General features: G+C 39.0%; 1 protein-coding gene and 1 long non-coding RNA gene across 4 annotated transcripts in view; one reads left to right on the top strand and one right to left on the bottom strand.

The window, feature by feature from the left end:
- Positions 1–21,620, top strand: part of LPGAT1 (lysophosphatidylglycerol acyltransferase 1) — a 90,718-nt gene that overhangs the window by 41,490 nt on the left and 27,608 nt on the right. For all 3 annotated transcript variants that reach the window (XM_020794662.3, XM_072990034.2, XM_078382938.1), the window contains 3 exons: positions 8,320–8,438; positions 10,717–10,812; positions 15,853–16,126. In XM_020794662.3, coding sequence (XP_020650321.1) covers positions 8,320–8,438; positions 10,717–10,812; positions 15,853–16,126 — 489 coding nt within the window. The remainder of the gene's footprint in view (positions 1–8,319; positions 8,439–10,716; positions 10,813–15,852; positions 16,127–21,620) is intronic.
- Positions 1–21,620, bottom strand: part of LOC144585776 (uncharacterized) — a 78,851-nt gene that overhangs the window by 51,904 nt on the left and 5,327 nt on the right. The window lies entirely within an intron of this gene.

The following is a 21,620-nucleotide window of genomic DNA, read 5'->3' as shown; positions in this document are numbered from 1 at the left end:
ATCTCTCTGAATGTTTTGGGACTTTCAAAGCACAGAAATCCCTTTCAATATGTCCAGTTGTAGGGATTTTGAGGGGAAGTCAAAAGTGTCTGGAAAGCGAATGCTTGAAAGCTGTTGAGTTGAAATGATCACATTATTGAAAAGAAATCATAATCAGTGAATGATATAAGGTTTATAGTCGGTTCATTTCATTTCAAATATACTGTATGTACACTTCCGCATGTGTAAAATAATCGTTCTGAAGTTGAAGTATATGTTGTTGTTGAAGGATCTTTTTTATGGTGTATGTATGTATCACCTTAGAAGAGCCATTCCCTCCTACCTTAATGAAAAAAGGCAAGATCATCGTAAACAATACTTATAAAAGACGGATATAGTATTTTACAGAGAAAACAAGCTCTCTGATTAATTGGGGTAATATTTTAAGAGGATTTAAGTAGGATTGATTGATTGATTGACTGATTAAACATTGAAGTCCTGTTCTAAAGTTATTTGAGAAACAAGAACCACAAAATTTGTGCTTTTTCTAGGGATGTAGTGGCCACCTATATCCACACAACAGAGGAAGCGCCTTGTATGGTTTCTTTTGGTGAGGAAAAATCATTCCAAACAAGAAGGTGATTCTTAAGAGATTATTTACTATATACATTAAGAGTGTACTGTAGACATGGTTGTAAAGATTGCATTGGTGGCTCACACAGAAGCTGGGTTAAAGTAAATGACAAGTTGGTGGTTGAGCCAGCAAGGAAGATTATGAATTGTGCAACACCTGAGTACAATTCTGGTGGCAAAACGGTGTGAAATGCAGTAGAACTGGACAGGTGAAAAGCAAGAATAGGATATGCTGGAGGGGATTAGACCCTGAAATAAGAAGATATACAGCGGGCCTAAATTTTTGAAGGAGAAATGGTCAAAGTTGAAAGCTTAGTGGTCAATAAGAAAATGATTATCCTTTTGGTTGGATATTGTTATTTGTGAATTTGAGCACCTTGGGTTTAAGGCCCAGACCCCCTGAAAAGATTATATGTACAGTATTTTCTTGATAGATTGTGGTATGTAAAGAACTTTTCTTTTTGAGTGATATGTTTGTGTCTTATGGCTGGTGCCTTCAGGCTTTTTAGCTGTATGTTAAATACTTTTCTGCCTGTCTGTATTTTATGGTTGCCATATGTAAGATCTGTATATATCGGACTATTTTACGTAGTTGGTAAAATAAAAATGTATTTGAGCGAGAGTCCTTTTTCCTACTTTTAATGTAACTATTTACTTAGATTTTTATTCTTTGTATCTGTAAAGTCTAGATTTGCTGTTCTGTTAAAGGGCTTAAAGAGCACTTAGATCTTTAGTTTATTTAAGCCATAATTTTGGCTGGTTGACATGTCTTCAATTTCACAAGTGTAGTTTTCTGAGTAGGCTTTTTTTAAAGAAGAATTCTAATAAAACTTTACAACATTATTCAGATAGTGTTGTACAAATTATAGTATCTTTAGCTCACTAGATGATTAGGCCTTCTGATCTCCTTTGCTGTTGTATTTCCCAAAATAGAGTACAGAAGGATGGAACAGTCAATGCAACATCATAGCTAGCATGTAATCAGCTTTTGGGCCAGTGTGTAATCTACTCTCTTGTTATCTCTTCTAGCAAAATGGTCATTCCCACAAACATCTACATATCTACTGCCTCCTAGGCTAGGGCAAATCTGTGTCCATGTTTTGACTGCAGTCATCTCAGACCATTCTGTACTTGTGCTGTAACAGTAGTACAGTATATGTCTTTTGAAGAAGTAATAAAATACTGTATTGTACTGTACTTTTAAGTATTTTAGTATCATGTTTTCAGGCAAGTGCTAATATAATTGCACATGTATGTTTCTTAGCTAGCATGAAGTCATCAAAAAATCTCCATTGTACAAATTAAGAGATGCAGATATGTAGATATGTAGACGGGCAGATGAGTCCTTTACACATGAGGTAGGTAACATGCAGCAGTTGACATGTCCTTCAGTCTATGGAAACCAGTATCTTTCTGCAGTTTTCCTATTTCGAAGCACATATCGTTCTGGTAAAAAGTTGCTCAACTGAGTAGCTTCAGAATTAAGGTAGTAACATAAGTCAACAATCAGAAAAGAACTGTGACTTCTAATTCTTGTGGTAAAGTTTCACAGTGTATATGCTCAGATGTTGACATTGACCACAATAGACAACTGAGTTTGGTTTGGGTTCCCTTTAAACACACTTATCATGTATTCTTTTTCTCTGACTTGCTTCTGTAGCATGTGATGTTAGTCCATATTTTGAGTCATCTGGAGATCTGTTGCTAATTTTGCATTTGTCTGCAGGCATTGCTAGCCTCATCCCAGTTTCTCTCATACACTACACTAACATGCCATGCTGTGACTCAAGTTCAGAGAAACAAAATATTACTTGAGTGGACGTGGTTGAATGAAATAATTTCTCCCATTCTTTTTTCCTGTGATAGAAACAGTAAAAGACCCTATGTACTATTTCACTATGTTCTGATCTGTTGATAAATCTTCGTGTTGATTTATATTGTTTATTATGTTCGTTATAAAAGTAGCATGCAGAAGGTGGTTCTACAGAAATATACAATATTAAATTATTTTAAAATAAATGGGATGAGGTGTAATAATGTACAGAATGCACAATATATTTGCTAATGATTATGCTGCTACTTGATTCTTTATTGTTCCTGAAGAGCTGTGGCCTTAGATCTGGAACTGAGAATGTTTGGTCTTTCAGATGTTGTTGGGCTGCAATTCTCATCAGCCTGCAAGTAGCAATGAATCTTTATGGGAGAAACGATCCAACATAATCTCAAGGACCGTGTGTGTCTACCATCCCTGTCTTTGATTTCACTGTTAGTAGTAGCTTTGGTTTCTAACCTATGCTGTGCAGTCAGATTTGAAAAGAGTGGCCAGAATCTTATTGTGCAGCTTTATACCATGTAATTAGTATGTTATCATCTGCAGCCATTTTGGGGAAACAAAGGTTCCTTATACCCTTCCCGCCTGCTTCTAGGGATCCCTAAGGATTCTTTTCATCCTAGGGAAGACTTTGGGAGCCACAGAATGGGAGGAGAGTACTTTAGTGTTGGAAAATTGCTGCCAGAGTGAGGATAGCAAAGTTCTGATTTCCCCAAAATCCCATGGATGATTGTATTGTCTGAGTTGTGTGGCATAAAATTGTTCGGCAGGGTTCCATCCTCTGTGTGTGTGCGTATGTGCGTGTACACACACACACACCCACACACCTAATATATATGGACTACTGTTGACATGTTTAGTTTCTTATGTAGTATTGTATTGAGAAGAGAGTACGCACATCACAAGTTTCCAGTCAGTTACTGTTCTGAGAAATTCCTCTGAAACCTTTAGCTTATATTTGTGATTAAATGTTGAACTTTACTCATGCATCTTAAAGGTGGGACAAAGGATGAAAGGCCAGGTAGACAGAAATAACATAAAAATTGCCCAAGACAGAGTGATTAACCTTTATAGCATGAAGTGGTAAACTAGGTTTCCATTGTTATTGTTTCTGATAAAGACTAGAGTTTGTCCTGCTGAACATTCTTATCCTCAACTCTGGCATCTTTAAAAGATTCAAGTCTAAGCTGAGTGACATGGCAAGATTATGTGACCATCTTGAGATACGCAGTACGGTGTGGTGCATAGAGCAGTGTTTCCCAACATTTTTTGAGTCGCGATTCCCTTTTATAAACAGCCAAGTAACCTGCGCCCCCCCATCATGTTTGCATAAAAAGACACTTTTAATGGGGGGAAGTCATCTCTTGTCAGAAAGTAGAGGCTTCTTTCTCCTTCAAAGGGCTTGTTTCTCATATATGCACATGCACACTAAGTTTATTATCCAAAAGGTGAGGAAATAAATTATTTAACAAGAGCTACAATACATATAGGTTGACCAAACAACCTCCCAGAAAAACACTTTGAGACCCACTTGGGGAGTCACAACTCTTAGACTGGGAAACATTGGGATAGGGTGATAACCTGGGTTCAAATCTCTGCTCGACTATGAAAATGAATGGGGGAGTGGGGTAGAACTGGAAAAACCATATCTTAAATTTCTTGTTTATCTGGGAAACCCTGTTAAAAGTGACTATAAGTTGGTTCTGACTTGATGACACATAACAACAGCAGCAAAATACTAGGGGGATGATGATGATTGATTGATTGATTTAACCTTTATGCTGCCTATAAAATAGAAAAGAAGAAAAGGGAAGGTGATTAATCACCAACCCTTTTCTCTTTATACAACCTCTTCTGCAAATGCTGTTTAAAGAGTGCTAAAATATGTAAGAGCATTCCAGGATAATGTTTAAAAAACAGTAGAGGTACAGCCCCTCTTCCCGTCCACATAGCATTTAAGAAACCTGAAATCTGGAGATAATATGTTTTTAAAAAATAACCCAAAACTTAAAATTGAAGATAGTTAAGCGAAGACTAAATAACCAAGGGTCAAGGATGCTGCAGTTCAGAGGTAGATTGTACATGGCACACAGGGTACAAGTGACCAGCACCCATTTTGCAGCCCACTGAGCCTGTTGTCACCCATAAATTTTTTTTGTTTGTTTGTTAAATATCTCCTTAAGAGAAGTTCATTTCTTCTTAAAGCTAAGGAGAACCATGTGTATTTGTTTTATTTGCCTTTTTTTAATGGTGAAAAGGGTGGGATCAAACCAGACATAAACTTCTGGCAACATCCAGTTTTATTAAGAGGGGATGGTGTAGCTACTGTTGGTCAGGGGAAGAGTTGGCCCTTGCAACCCACTAAAGTTGCTCACCAATGTCGTAATTTATCCTGCTTTACAGAGCTTGTTTTTAAGGAAGGAATTGACTGAGATGCCTTCCAAATTGTATTCCAGCTGTTATGATTTAATGGAAATATATTGCCATTGTAGGACATAAAGAGGGACTCCATATTACTCCATTAGCCACTTGATTGCTCTGTCTTTGTATGGTTGCCAGTTCACACAAACTCTGCCCTGTCTTCCTATTTCTTCTGGGAATTTCTGCCCATGGGCATACACAGAGCAGACTCTTCTATTTTCCCATGTACTTTCCCATTGATGAGAGGGAGACATGCACCTGGCTTGATTCAGTGGGGAGTTGTTCTGTCCTCTTCAATGTACAATTTCCTCACAAAGTTTTGGGGTGGAGGAGATAGATGCTTTGCATCTACCCAGACAGATTAGATTCTTTAAAGAGAGGCAGTGTGGGCTACATTGGGGTATTCAGTATTTTAACTTTAGGGGAGAACGCAGAAGCACAAAAACATCTCCTAAATCATGTTTATTTTTCTTGCCATAGGGACACTATGAACTTGGAATCCAGACAAATTTAAATGTACAGTAATTCATGTGTTTTCATATACAGTGGACCCTCGACTTACAGACGGCTCGACTTACAGACTTTTTGAGTTACAGACTTCTCTGGCCACAAAATTTAGGTTCAACTTGCAGCTGGAGAATCGACCTACAGACTGGGAAAAAAATGGAACAAAAAATAGCCGGTTACAGATTAATCAGTTTTCAGTGCATTGTAGGTCAATGGAACCTCGACCTACAGACTTTTCGACCTGCAGCCACCGTTCCAATATGGATTAATTCTGTGAGTCAAGGGTCCACTGTAGTGTAGTACAGTAATTATTGCTGATGAGGGTCCCCATTGGATCTGATGAAGTAGAATCCAGTCCACAAAAATTCACTCTATAAATATCTGAGATTATATAATATATAATTATCTCCAGATTTCAGGTTTCTTGAGACTCCATTTGATTCTACTGTTTTTGTTACAACAGACTGATACTTGTTTTGTTGTGTGTGTGTGTGTGTGTGTGTGTGTGTGTGTGTGTGTGTGTGTGTATGTATGTATGTATGTATGTATGTATATGTGGGGCAGTTATATCAGAACAGAACACCAATGTTATTTAAAAATGCTGTCTGAACTATCTTACATAGTTACATTTCAGGAAATAAAATAGTCATCAATTCCTCATAATTGAAAAAAGTCAGAGGTAAAACCAAAACTCTCAATAAAAGTTATTCTACCCTCCCAGAGTTAGCATTGCCTGATCCTATTCCCAGCTTCAGATTCTTTCACAAAGAGTTATCAGGTTTTTTTTTCTCTGACTGTGGTAAGAATAGACAGATGCTTCTTATTTGATTTGCTGAGAAACAGTGTTCCTAGGCAATGAAGGAGATTGAAACCAGTATTGAGTTAGGCACAGATGTAAAGCATCTATATTTGCTGCTGTATAGCAAGAGGGTAGTGCCAGGGGAACCCTGGTCATTGGTCTGTGGTGTCCCTCAAGGTTGTTTTTTTGTCCCCTGTGCTATTTAACATCTACATGAAAGCACTGGGAGAGGATGTCCAAAGTTTTGGGGTTTCATGTCACCAGTATGCGGATGACACTGAGCTCTGTCTCTTCTTGCCATCTAAATCCAAGGAAGCTGTTTCTGTTCTAGAACAATGTCTGGCATCAATAATGGAGTGGATGAAGGCAAATACTGTAAACTGAAACTTAATCTCTGAGCCTGGATGCCCAGGTTTCGGTGGTGGCTAGGAATGCAACTTAAAAACAAAATACATATATTTGGGGAAAAGTTTTTGTGCACTACAGCCCACAAAAGCTTATGGCAGTTAAACCTTTTTTAGTTTTTTTAGGTACTGCTAGACTCATTGTTTGTTTTGCATACAACGGACAAACATGGTTATCCCCTTAAAATGTGTGAAAAAAAGTGATCTGTTCTTTTGTCAGGAAAGCTTAATTAAAGCACCCCAAAAGTGTAGTCATTACCTATTATTGCAGCCAGCACTGCAGCATTATTAATTCTATAACATCATATAATAAAATGTTGGAGTTCTGCCCATTCTTCCTGCTGAATCACTCTTATTGTTCATGAAATCAAGAATTTTAATGCTTCTGATTTTCTTTCGCCAGTGAGTTTAAACTCTAGAGCCAGTATTCTGTGCGGAGTTTACATATATCAACTGTAGAAGCTACTGCCATGATTTGATGAGATGCTGGTTGTGTGACCCAGCAGATGATAGACACTATTAGATCACCAAGGCTGCTTCTGCAGTTGGAGCACCACTGATGTAAATATTGCACAGGATACTGGCCTAAGCCTTTAGTTCAGAATATTTATTTATTTAATATGCCACCCACTCTACCCAAAGGTCTCTGGGCAGCTTACAACAATTAAAATACAATTAAAATAAAATATGTTATCACAGCATTAGCATTGTAAAATGCTCCTCAGTTCTGTAGCCAATTTTTTTTTCTCTCTCCAGTAGTAGTTGTTCTCCCCAAAGAGCCTTACCTGTGCCAGTGACCTTTTTTCTCAAGCATTTTAGGTTTTTTGGTACTACAGTATTTACTGTACTTATTTTCCTATTCTTTTCTATTGCATTGTCCACAGAACTTTTTTTATTAGGTGGATTAAAATGATAATAGATAATTATAATTTATTTAGTATTATTATTAAGATTGTCAATTCTACCATCATCTGTTATTTTAATCCCTCTCGCTTAAGTGGCAGCTTCTGTTTTCACCTGCTGTTGCTTATGCTTAGAGCATGCTCCCAGACCTCTTTCATGTATATTTCTTCTCCTTTCCTTCTTGTAACTAAGGAAGCCCTTGTTTTAATGCTTTGTACTTTAATTGTGAGCTGAATGAGGTACATTAACTACATTTGTTCATATTCATCTAGCTCAGTGGTTTAGTTTCCTGGCTGCAGAGCTAGAGGTTGCTAGTTTGATTCTGCCCTGTGCCTCCTTGACTTGTGGCTGGACTCAATGATCCATAAGATTCCTTTCAACTCTGCAGTTCTGAGATTATTGTTATTGTTATTCTAAGATTATTCTATACTCTTGCTTCACTTTCTTTCTGGTCTCCACTGATCACCATGTCTCCATACAGGTTAAATAATTAAAATGTTAATAAAGTTCAAATTAAATATCAGCTTAATAAATTCAATGTTTTTGTATGCATTATCCTTACAGTCCCTACATTTGAAAGTAGCCACAATTGAATGTTGGTTGAAGGATGAAATAAGAGGGATATAAATTTGATTCTTTGTAAGCAAGTTGAGCAAGAGAGATTGAGAATGTTCCAAGTTAATAGCAATTCTAGCTGTTGCTAGCTCTTCTAAATGTACAAATGAATTTGGCCCACTGGCCCTTCTTTTGGATGTTAACGGGTTATGATTGAAAATGAGACTATTTCCATTGTGTTTAAGGAAATTTTGCTTAAGTGGTTTCTTTCTTTCTTTTTAAAATAGTTGTGGAATGGGGAGATGATGTTAAAACAATCTCAGAAGACGAAGCTGTGATGCTGGTGAACCATCAATCAACAGGGGATGTTTGCACTCTAATGATGTGCCTTCAGGACAAAGGCACGGTATGCTGTATTAGTGTATACTATTGTTAATACTATTGTTTAAATTGAAAATTGTATACCAAATAGTACTCAGTAACAGAGCAAAATGTGTTAGTCATTCAAGTACATCAGTCATTCTTGCTTTTGCTTTTATTTACTGGTGATTGGTGGCTGACAAATTGAACACATTCCATTGCCCTATATTCATTATAAAGTTATCTTAATCTGACCTTAAATCTGATGTTAGAACCACTCTTATGTCTGAAAAAGTGGACTTGTCCACAAAAGTTCACATTAAAATATAGCAGTTAGTCCTTAAGTTAGTCCTTTTCTTTCTGTTTCACTTCTTTCTGTAGTTGACAAGAAGGAGGTGGTGCACTTCCCATTGTCTTCAATTTTGATCATGAAATCTGGTCAGCAGACAATACTGTACTCCCAGTGGGTCTTACTCCTGAGGATATTTCTAACTGAAGATTGATTTGACCTTAAAACCTGGGAACACTAGATTTCATTCTTATTTTTTTAACTAAGGCCATACTTTTGCATATCTATTTAAAAAGAAGTGTGAACTTTTTAAAAATATAATACTAATGGCAGGAAAATCAATATTAAAATGATATTTTATGTACTATATAATGCTGGTGCATTTATAATTATTTGTAGATATACTGGGATGAAACAGCTTAATAGATTTCTTGAATAATAATTTAAAACTGGATGCTCACTCTGTAAATTTGTTTTTGGCCTGATATTTTAGCACAGACTAACACAGTTACCTCTTCTCAAACTACAGTCATTGAAACATACACTAATGTGGTCTTCATGCTTTTAATGATCTGACAGTGCTTCTAGGGACGAAATTAGTGACCAGAATCTGGTGGGGATTATAGTTAGGCCTAACCCAAGTGGTGTCATTTCTGGAGACGTGTTGCCTCAAAGTAAAAAATCATAGTAGTAGGTGACATGCATTATGTAATGTCTATGGTGATTTCTTAATTTTAGACAATGCACCTCCAGAAGTTACTCCCTTTTTGTTATGCCTGCAGTTGTAACTAACAGCATTTTGCCTGGTATGTTCAAAGTTGCTGCAAACATGATATAAAATCTGAAAATACAGATTGAGGCAGTATAATGGAAGAAAAATGAGGGAAGTGTTTAGCTTTTATTTTATTTTACCCTTTTTCAGAATTTTAATATTCCAGAAGTCCCTGCCAGTAGTGTACGTCTTTGCAAGTTCTTTAAAATTAAATCTAAGTTGAACACCTACTTCTTCTAAAGCAGCACAATTTATTTATTTTATTAGATTTCTACCTCACCCATCTAGACCAAAAGTCTACTCTGGGCGGCAATTGTAAACAAGAATACAATTAACATATATTTGTTGGGGGAAGTCAGTTTTCTCTTTAGTTTCCCCCTTTTTATGCTAGCTGCCTCTCTTACAAGAAAGGAAGCATGAACTCAAGAAAATATTCCACTGGTAAAAAAAAAAGGACTCCATAAATACATAAACCAGAACCGTATTCACTTATGTGATTAAGAAAAGCAGCCTTGTTTCTTCCACCCTCTTCACATGCCCAGTTTCACACTGGTTGTGAAAGCAAATGTGTTGCACAAGTCATCTGATAGGGCCTGCTTGTTGGGAACAATCACAGCATGATTGGCCTTACACTTGCAGAGAGCATCAAGAGAAAGTGGGTTGTTGCAGTTAAAAACATTTAGATTTTTTTAAAAAAAATTAAAAAGTTGTGAAGATCTCGGTTGTGGGGTGGAAATAATATGTGCTCCTGAAAATGAACACTTGATAAAAGCTGAGATAAAGTAGTTAATGTGATTTAGTGGATAGGGTAACGGATTACGACTCAGGAGACCTGGGTTCAACTCCCTGTTTGACCATGTGAATTTCGTTGTATGTGTATATACTTACAATGACAATAAATTATTATTATTATTATTATTATGGAAAACTCACCAGGGTGGTTGTGGTAATGGTAAAAACACTTCTTAAATGTCTCACCATGAGACCACTATTAGGGTAGCTATAGATTGCTTGTGACTTGATGGCACATAATGCAAAAGTTGGTAGGCTCTTAGTGGTAACATTTGTGTACAATATTTTTAAACAATAGCATTTATATTCAATGTTTTCCTTAGTAAGAAATGGATTTCTGCCCACTTGTGTACATTTGTTGTGAAACATTCACACACACAAATTATAACATTAAATAAAGCAACCTGCCTCTGAAATTGTTTTTCTTTGTATGCAGAATGAACTGACAGGTTCTTATCTGAACTTTTCCAGGTTGTTCGACAGATGATGTGGCTGATGGATCATATTTTTAAATATACTAACTTTGGAATAGTATCTCTAATTCATGGAGATTTCTTTATAAGACAGGTAATAGTTGAAATGTACTAGTGACTTAATCAGTTTTTCATGTTTAGTTGTGTGATTTCCTATAATTGGTAGCCTTAGTTTATAAAAAAACTTCTACAGAGGACTTCAGCAGTGAGCAAATTGTTTGTCATTTGAACTATTGTTTGAAGATTATGGAGTATGAAAAGGAGAATTGGAGAGAGGGACACATGGGGAGCAAGACAAGAGCTATGGTGACACTGGTGGAACAATCTACTGGTTGAGGTTCTTGTAGAAATGTACAGTTTGTACAATGTTTCATTGTACAATAAACTTTATATACTGTATATTTATAATTTTCCTTTGTGGAGTAGTGAAATAGGCAGATTCTCAGGTCTGACAGTTTCAGTAGTTTCTGAATCTTTTATGGTAAATGACTTCATCTAATTACTAGATCAGCAACTTATGGAGTACAGGGTTACAGAACTAGTCACATTTTTTAAATACAGTGGGGTCTTGACTTGAGAACTTAATCCGTATTGGAAGGCGGTTCTCAAGTCAAAAAGTTTGCAGGTCAAATCTGCATTTCCCATAGGAATGCATTGAAAACCATTTGATCTGTATCTGCTCTTTTCCGTCCATAGAAACTAATGGGAAGCTGCTATTCTGCCTTTGACCACTAGAGGGGGATATTTTGTTTCTTTTTTTCTTAGGTCAGGAAAGGTTCAGGGAAGGCAGGGAAAATACAGTCCAGGCAGTCCAGTTCCAGGCAGTCTGAAGACTGTCTCCCAATCCACTCTCTAAACGCTGGGAGGAGTGAGGAAGCAGACAGGCACCCTTTTCACTGGCCAACAGTTAACTGAAAGTTCACATTTTGCACTTTCCCTGCCTCCCACGTGGGTTTTTTTCAGTTCTTAACTCAAATCTAAGTACTTAAGTCAAGTCAATATTTTCCTATGAGAGTGGTTCTTAAGTCAAAATGTTCTTAACTCGAGCCGTTCTTAAGTCATGACCCCACTGTATTTGGATATAATTCCCTCTTTTGACTATTCAGAGATAAATGCTGTTGTTTATGTAGCTGAAATAAAGACACTTTGATTCACATGAATGGATTGTCCTGTGCCTGCACAGATGTCCTTAGAATCTTCCAGAGTCTGGGGAAAATTTGTTAGCCCTACCCTGTCAATTAGCACATGCTCTTCCACCTAACGTTTAACTCCATGGGCAGACATTTCAAGTGCCTCTGCGTCAGAGAAAGTCATCAGGCACAGTCCAGCCAATTTTATAAGAAATTTACAAAAGTTGCAATAAAAGAGACTTCAGTCGTAACTCTGGAAATATCTCCGTCTGTGATTGACACTATCTCAAAAGAGCCCATGAAACCATCAGCATCAATGTGCAAACCCCCCACAACATCCACTCTTATAGAGCCTACGTAGACTGATACAATTTTGAATTTCCAAGAGGAGTTGGTTGTGCAGGCATTTGGAGAGTCACCTTCACCTTCAAAAGACACAGCTTTGACACTATCCATGTGAAAACTGACATTGGCCATCAGTATTAAAGAAAAGGAAGAGACCTCTCGCAGAAAAGATGCAACTAAAAAAGACGAAGGGTGCAAGCAAATAAGGAAGACACCTTGCATTGGTCATGATCCGTCCTCTGACTCCACAGCCCTTAACCTCACAGCTAAAAGAAAAGGAAGAATTTGTCTATCAGAGAAGCTCTGTCTTTCTCCCAGTGCCTTTCCACCTCTTACACATTCACCACCACGGAATAAAATATCAGGGAGTGATCCTGCACCTCAAAGCTGACTCAAAAGCATCCAACACCAAAGGCACCTTAACATTGACAGTCAAAGTTGAGGAATACAGATACAGACAATGCCAGGGCCTCTAGCACACAGTACTCAGCCCCAAAAATCTTCTCAGTGTCGAGACTCCATTCCAAGTATCTCTGTAACCAAATTAAGAGAAATGCAAACACCACTTACCTGTTTGATTGAGTTCTTCATCTTCAACAGTGGCAGTATCTCAGGAACTGGACTCATCCGCACAGGAGTCCTGATTTTCGCTCTCTGAAAAAAAAAACCGAACTGTTGACCATGCTCTACAGACCAGTTCAAAAACACATCAAACAGAACAAAAAACAAACAAACAGGGAAAACATTTAAAACTAGAGATTACTTGCCTGTCCTGGAAATGGGTGTTCATTTGAAACCAAAATCTAAACCTACAAAAGAAAAAAAAATACAACACAATTCCACAGACACAGAAGATGAAAATATATCTTTTCCAGAATCACTGTGACTTCCAGAAATATCACAGGAATCAGACATTGGGATGGGATGCACACAGCAAAGGGACACAGATCCAAAGTCTTTGGACCACTTATCCGAAGAGAGGTGGTACAAAGAGCCATGGATAACTCTACAGCAGTGTTTTATGTAAGCGAGGAAGCATACAGTTGTTGACTCTCCTGTACTTTTCTGTGTTGTGGGAGTGATGTGTTGAGAGGTGTATATATATATCCAATTTCTATCCATATTGTGGGAGAAGACAAGCAGATAGTGGACTTGATGAGCTGATGAACTGCAAAGATGTACAAGTAGGAATTAGCCCCTTGAATATTCCAAAGCATATGCAGCTGCTGGGGCCAAACCCAAACAGGACATCCAAGAAATATGAAATGTCCAAAATTTGGATTCTGAGCAGATCACGGGGAAAAAAATCTCTGGGAGATGCTTCCACAGTTTCATGGACCAAAAAGTTAGTTTACCTCTTCCCTCCCTTTCCAGTGCTTTGCAGAGTGATTGTGAAGCTGCCTCAGAATAAGGTGAATGTAATAATCCTAACCCAATGGTGGGGTTTGATTGCCGTGTTTCCTTCTACACCTGAAAGAAAAGGGACTGTCTCACTCTTCACTAAGGGTCTTTCTCTTACAAATCAAAAACAAGATTCACTGGCATTACAGTTTTCAAAAATGAAACATTAAAAAGATTCCTAAAAGGCTTATGGATCTCTACCCGGACATTAGAGCTCCATTACCTTCATAGTCTCTGCCTTTGGTTCTTTCTCCGTTGACTAAAACTCTGTTTGAACTGATGGCAACTTCTGATCTATGACTCTTAACATACAAAACAACTTTTTTGTTTGCTATTACATTGGCCAGTGGGTGAGTGAGCTGGGGGTGTTATGCTGCAATCCTCCCTCTCTACAATTCTTCAGAGATAAGGTGGTTCTTACAACAGATGTGCCTTTTCTTCCTAAGATCATAACTGATTTTCACACCATTCAACCTCTGGTGTTGCTGACTTTTTTTTTTTTCCAAACTCTACTATCAACTTAGAAAGATTATTGCATATGCTAGATGTTCATAGAGCTCCAGCTTTCTATGTGTTGAGAACCAAAGCTTTTGGAAAAAAATAATAAGCTGTTTGCCTACTACCAAAGGAATTGGCAAGGCATCATGCATGTTTCCTCACAGAGGATGTCCCAGTGGCTCGTAAATCATATAACTTTGTCTTACTAGTTGGGAAGAGAACCTGTGTTACATTCCTTAAAGGGACACTCTGCTAGGGTGCTTGCTGTCTTTATAGTCTCTTTAAAAGGGAGTTCAGATAAATGATAGCTATATGGCAGCCATATGGTCTCCACCCCTGACTTTCATCAAGCAGTGGACATAAAACTAGGTGCTTCCTTTGGTCAAGCAGTGATCTCATCAGTATTGACATGAGATCCTGCTGGCTGGTGAATGAGCTTGTTAGTCATCAATTAGTATGAATCACAGAGACCACAAAGAGAGGCAGGTTACTTTTAAATAGTTCTTTGGTAATCTGTGAATTCACACAACCCATTCCACTGCCCTTCTGTTTGTCATTCATGGAGTCTGATACAGCAGTAGATATGGGAACTGGAGTTAACTGTTAGATAGAAGAGCATGTGTTAAGTGATAAGGTAAAGGTAAAGGTTCCCCTTGACATTTTAGTCAGTCGTGTTCGACTCAAGGGGGCGGTGCTCATCCCCGTTTCCAAGCTCTAGAGCCAGCGTTTGTCTGAAAACAGTTTCCATTGTCACATGGCCAGTGTGGCTATACACAGAACACAGTTTACCTTCCCACTGAGATGGTACCTATTTATCTACTTGCATTTACATGCTTTCGAACTGCTAGGTTGGCGAGGAGCTGGGGCAAAGCGACGGGAGCTCACTCCGTCGCGTGGATTTGATCTTACGACTGCTGGTCTTCTGACCCTGCAGCACACAAAGGCTTCTGCAGTTTAGCCCGCAGCACCACCACGTCCCTTGTGTTAAGTGATCGTCGTCGTCTAGTCGTTTAGTCATGTCCGACTTTTCGTGACCCCATGGACCAAAGCACGCCAGGCCCTCCTATCTTCCACTGCCTCCCATAGTGTTAAGTGATAGGGTGGGGCTAATAACTTTTTTCCTAGGCTCTGGAAGATTCCATGGATGTCTGTGCAGGTACAGAACTGACCATTCATATGAATTCACAGATGCCCACTCAAAGCACTGCAATCATGTGTAAGTAATCTGTTCTTTCTTTTTTCCCCAGTCAAGTTCAGCAAGATAATCTGCTTTGGAAATTTCTGTTTAAAAAAATAAAATTGACTCGAATTTTTGAAAGCAAAAGCAAAGCAGTTTCATCTCAGCAAAAGTTTCACCTCAGTGCTTGAACAGGTTTTCAGTTAGGTGGCCATTTTTTAAAACAAGAAAGTGTGAAAGATACGGGAATTGCAATTAGCACTTTATTAAGGCAGTTTCTGCTGCTGGGAGCAGAGTGTAAGCTGAGCTATCTGCCTCTGCCCCTGCTCATACCTGCAAACCAGACAGTTACAGTGAATTCACCTGAGAGAACACGATTTCCATAGGTATGAATCACAATGGATCAACTCCTATTTTTCCCACTGTGTAGTTGCATCAGCTGTAGATTTTCTTCTTTGCAAGTGACTGTGCTTGACAACTCTTTGGGTCCTTCACAGCTATATAATTGTATATACATAGCATCCACTGTGATGCTATAATTCTAGGCAAACTTACTTAAGTATCTCTGTTATTTTCATTTTAGGGAAAAGCTTTTCGTGACCAGCAACTTGTGCTTCTCCAGGAACATCTAGAAAAATATTACAGGAGCCGTGGTCGCAAGTGGATTGTATTGTTTCCAGAAGGAGGTTTTCTTCGAAAAAGAAGAGAAACAAGTCAGGCATTTGCCAAGAAAAACAATTTGCCATTTCTCACACATGTTACATTGCCAAGACTTGGGGCCACACAAGTTATACTGAAAAACCTTGTAGCTCAGCAAGAAAATGGAACTCTGGCAGGCGGAGATGCTCCAGAAGCAGGTATAGAGAATTGTAAATATTATGAATCAAGTACCGTCCAGCTGGAATCTTAAAATGAGCGTCATGTTTTGTATATTTCATAGACCATGCTTCATATGCCAACTTATTTGCAAATTAGAGTTGCACTCCTTTAGAAATATGACAGTCACACAAACTTCTGCAGCACTGCTATGTTATAGGATATTCACATACCTTTCTGGCCTTTTCCAAATCAGTAAATGCTTGTTGTTATGTTATAATATGAATTAACAGATTGCTCTTGAGTCATCTAACTGCTTCAGTTTAACAGTTCTGGGATCACAGAATATAGATTACGTACATTGATTTAAGAGGAAATATTGTGAGGGAGGTTTTCAGTAGACAATAATGTAGAAATTATTACATCTGTATCTTTTGATTCTTTCCCTATTGTACATGTGTTACAAATTTTATGGCCAGAAAGATAATATATAGCTTTCTTACCAACTGTGTTACATAATTCCATGCTATTTACTGTTGGTTACTTTTAAAATCATTTTAATGAAGACATTTTCTTCTTCTAGTTCAACTTAATGATACCCAATATGGTGCCTGTGAGCTGGAAAATACAAACCTCTGGCTTAATGCCATGGAAATTAGTTCTTTTAAAATGTTTATGTCTATTTCTCTCCTTAGAAGAAAGTGATTGCTGTTATTGGTTTCCCGGACCCTTGCACCATAGTTTGTCCATAGTTTGTACTTAATAGCATTTTAGATGTGCTGTCTGCAGCTCTGGGGAGGTTCTTTATATCAACAAATTACTTCTAAGTATAACACTTGACGAGCAAAGACTGCTTGGTGCAGAAAAAGATGTTCAGAAATGCTCCTCTGTTGTTTCGAATAATTATAATTTTGAAGCAAAAAAAGAATATTTGCACAAACAAAAAGGAAAAGGAAAAGCGGGGGAAGAAATGCAGCTAGGCATAATAATGGAAAGTGTGATTTTATGAAAATCTAAAATGTTGGGAGCATAATGGGAGTTTTTAGAGACAATACTGAGGCTTGGTGTGATTGAAAGAGTATCCTGTCTTGCCACCACTGTCCGTGTGGTGCTTATCTAACCTTCCTGTCCACCTTAATTAGACAGAAGTCCTCTTTTTATCTGAAAGTCTGGCAAGAAGTGAGCACCAGGAGGATCATGGCAGCAGAGGTGACAGCCTTAAATGGGTCAAGAATCTCATGACATTTCCCTTAACTTCAGCTCTTGTGGCCAGAAGGAATGCTTATTGACATGTGATTTAGCTCTTTGATAGAATGCCAGAAGAGAGAGACAGACCATAGGTTTTATATTTTAGCTTTTACATAACAAATTTTCTTTGTGCTCCTTCTTAAACCTTATTCAGGTTTAATGCACTGAGATCAGAATTCGAGTTTTGTTGTTGTTGTTGTTTTTGCTTCTATAATTTTTGGTGATATTTGTTGGATGATATTTGCATATTTCAGGTTGGCCCTTCTTCCTGTTTTGAGCATTGTTTAGTTACTTTTCTGTGTCCTGTTGAGGGAAGTTTTTTTCATCTGGAGGAGGCTTCTGTCAGCAGCCTTCAGAGGCACTGGTTAGGATAGCTCTGTTGACCAACAACACATTCCTCTCTGCTCCAGTGAGAGAAGACTGAATATCCACTAGATGCAGCAGATCATTTGCTTTCTTTTGTTCCTTTTTCTGTTCCTTCTTTTGATCCCTTTCTCTGTTAGTAGCTCCCATGGTTTTATTGGGTGAATTGAGTATATCGCTCTGAAGAACGGTCTCTGCCATATCGTTAGCAATTTCTGATGATCTTCCTCTTATTTCTTTGCACTGTCTTCTGTACAGCATAAGACTGTTCCTCTGCACAATCTTTTTCTGCCTTGGACTTTTATTTTTTGAGATGGGGGTGTACTGTCTGTTAAATTCTGTTCTCTCCTTGTTTGCTTTTCTTTTGGTAGCTTCATGTACTGCTTTCTGTTCTCTGTGGCTCACATGTTCTGTGTCTCCACAGAGCACAGTTTAGAACACTAAAGCTGAGCAGACGTCTGGTGGGGGGCCTGTCCTCTCCCACTTAGTGTCTGCTCAGAAGGTGTTACAGCAAAAGACGATTGCTAAATTTTGCAAAGTCTCTAAAAATCCTTGGTTGTTTTCTGTGTTGTGTACTGAGCCAGCTTCCACCATTCCTTTTAGTCTACTGCAGCAGAATTTTAAATATTAATTGTTCACAGGTATTTTCTTCAGTGTTTGGAGGCTTGCTAATCACTTGGTTGTCTTATTTTATTTTCCCCTTTTTCTTTCCTTCTTCTCTAGAATAAATGATTAGAAGTAACAGTATTGCCCATACCCATAATGTCTTACAGTCTGAGCAACAGCATCACCAGTGTCATTACTCTTATAAAGTAACATAACAACTTGTAACATCATGTAAGTTTTTTGTATATGTTGACTCACAGCTTGTGTTTTATTTCAGTACTTTTGTGCCACTCATTAGTGATGCAGCATATATGGAGCTTGAATGCTATTGGGATAATGCTGTAGTGTCTATGGAGTGTGTGCAAGGGTTTAGATACAGGAAGGGTGTACCAGTGTGCCCATATCTGAGTTAAAAGGTCTTTTTTTGTTATTAAGGAGATACACAGCAAATGAAATTATTTCCTTATAGTATAAGATGGGTGAACTTAGATCTCGTCTGCAGAAGTATGAAGGTATGAGGAATGAGCCTTACTCAGTCAATTTGCCAAAAAACTATTTTGTTTTCTGGTCACTTCCAATCATGTCATAAGGTTTCTTGCATGAAACTGTGACACTGATATCCAAGGGTGACCCCATTATGTGACTGAAGTTACTGCAATTGCTTGGTAGTTTTATTAGTCTTATCATTAGTTCCAAAGACCTTTGTTCTGTGACTTTGTTGCTTCATAAATCTGTACAGATCACTCACTGTTGTCCTTTCGTGTTTCACATCTTACTAAGAGCATACTGCATAGGCAGCAAATTCTTGATGTTGTTCAAGGGGAGAGTTTTCCATTTTGTCAGCTGGGCAACTTATACAAAGTCAAGCTTCTTGTTTTAAATCCTGGTTTTCACACTGCTTCAAGATTTTGTCTTGTTTGATGAAATTCACGGTCTTCATTGTTTTTATACATCAAACATACTGGTAATCCAGTTGAATAAAATCATATTCAGGAACCTTCTAAACTGAAGTATTTTTGATGGGAAGCCTACCTCCTCACATGTAATGCACATGTTGTGTGATCCTGTGTTACTATCCTAACATGACTTCCAATCCAGAAGACGCTGAATAGTATATGGGCAATTACTGTAGTTTGAAGGTGAACCCCACTAAACATATTGGGGGTTAATAATAATAATAATAATAATAATAATAATAATAATAATAATAATAATAATAATAATAATAATAATAATAATAATAATAATAATAATAATTTATTGTCATTGTAAGTATATACACAGTATACCCATACAACGAAATTCACTGTCAGTTACTATCAGTTCTCTGGAAAAGTATTTCATGTAACTGCTAAGGCAAGTTAGTGTCATGGGTAGAAGATGTCAACTGGTTCTCCAGTCTAAACTGCATTAATTATTTTGGTCTGTAAGTAGCAGCAAATTGCTGTTTGCAGTACAGTGGTGCCTCGCTTAACGTTTGCTTCGTTTAACGTTTTTTTCGCTTAACGTTTATTTTTTCAGAGGCAGATTGTGCTTCGTATAACGTTTTTCCCTATGGGCGATTTTCGCATAGCGTTTTTGGGACCATGCTTCGCTTAACGTTTTTGGTTTTAGGTCCCCTGCTTCGCTTAACGTTTTTTTTGTTTTCAATTTAAAAAGTGTCTTAGAAGGGTCCAAAACGGTTCTAAATGCTTGGATTCGTTAGAGGACCCCTTAAGTCATGTGCAAACCTGATTTGGCTTTGATCTGACGTTTCGTTAATTTTTTGTGAATTTTTGTTTTTTGGCCCATAGGAACCAATGGACCTGTCAAAATCTGACAGCTCCATGCTTTCCTATGGGGGAGAAAACAATTTACAAAAAATTAACGAAAGTTCAGATCAAAGCCAAATCAGGTTTGCACACAACTTAGGGGGTCCTCTAACGGACCCAAGAATTTAGAACAGTTGCTGAGGCACTCCACGTGTCGATAGGGGCCAGGGATGGAATTGGGATTTTGCTGGGCTACCGTGCTCCCTGCGGCCCAGCCACTTCCCTTCCGGAGCTGGCTGACTTTGTCTCCGCGGCATTGTTGGGATCCCCGAGGCTTCTGGTCTTGGGCGATTTCAATGTGCATGCGGAGGCAGAGGTTACTGGGCCAGCTCTTGAGTTCTTGGAAACCATGGCTTCCTTGAACATGTCCCAACATGTCAACGGCCCCACCCACGTGGGTGGCCATACGCTAGACCTGGTTTTTTCCTCCAATTGGGGCGAGAGTGGTCTGATGGTGACGGACCTTGTGTCTATCCCCTTGTCATGGTCAGATCACCACCTGATAAAATCTAACCTCACAGTGGCTCTCTCCCCCCGCAGGGAGCAGGGGCCTATTTCTATGGTCCGCCCTCGAAGACTACTGGATCCGATCGGTTTCCAGGAGGCCATGAGAGGGATTACGGCTGACCTGGCTAGCGCTCCTGTTGACGTCCTGGTGGACAGCTGGTCCATCGCTGCCACCCGGGCAGTCGACACGATCGCGCCCAAACGCCCTCTCCGGCGCAGAACTCGTCCGGCGCCCTGGTTCAACCTGGAGCTCCGGGCGATGAAGCGAATTAGGAGAAGGCTAGAGCGTAGATGGAGGAAGAACCCGACGGACAACAACTGGATAGCTGTCAAGGTCGCAACTAACCTTTACCTGAATAAGGTGAAGGCTGCATGTAGATCATTCTTCGCTAACCGGATAAGCGAAGCGTCCAACCAGCAGGCGGAGCTTTTCCGTATAGTGCGCGACCTATCCGGAGTTGGTCCGGGTGATGGGCCTCCCCCTAGTTTTTCACCTGACCAATTTGCGGCATTTTTTAAATCTAAACTGGAGGCCATCCGCCGGGAGCTCTCTCCTTTTTTAAATGCAGTGAATCGAGCTGAGATGTCCAGCGCTCCGTCTTGCCCGGTTATTTTCGACTCTTTCCAGCCAGTAACGCCTGATTCTGTGGCCAGGGTGCTTGACCGCTGTCGGGCCACCACCTCCTCCTTGGACCCTTGCCCGGCCTGGCTAATCAAAGCAGCCAGGCCGAAAACAACTGAATGGGCCACAGCAATAATAAATGGGTCTTTCCTTGAGGGCAGATTCCCATCTGCCCTCAAGGAGACACTCATTAGGCCCATACGAAAGAAATCTAGTTTGGCGGCGGACGAAATTGGCAATTACAGGCCCGTCGCCAATATTTCTTTCATGAGCAAAGTGGTGGAGAGGGTGGTGGCAGACCAGCTTCAGGCACTCCTGGATGAAACAGATGCCCTGGATCCATTCCAGTCGGGCTTCAGGCCGCGCCACGGGACAGAG

The sequence above is a fragment of the Pogona vitticeps genome, chromosome 1 (genome assembly GCF_051106095.1).
Source record: "Pogona vitticeps strain Pit_001003342236 chromosome 1, PviZW2.1, whole genome shotgun sequence".
Taxonomy (NCBI): Eukaryota; Metazoa; Chordata; class Lepidosauria; order Squamata; family Agamidae; genus Pogona; species Pogona vitticeps.
This window is presented reverse-complemented; position numbering and strand designations above follow the sequence as displayed.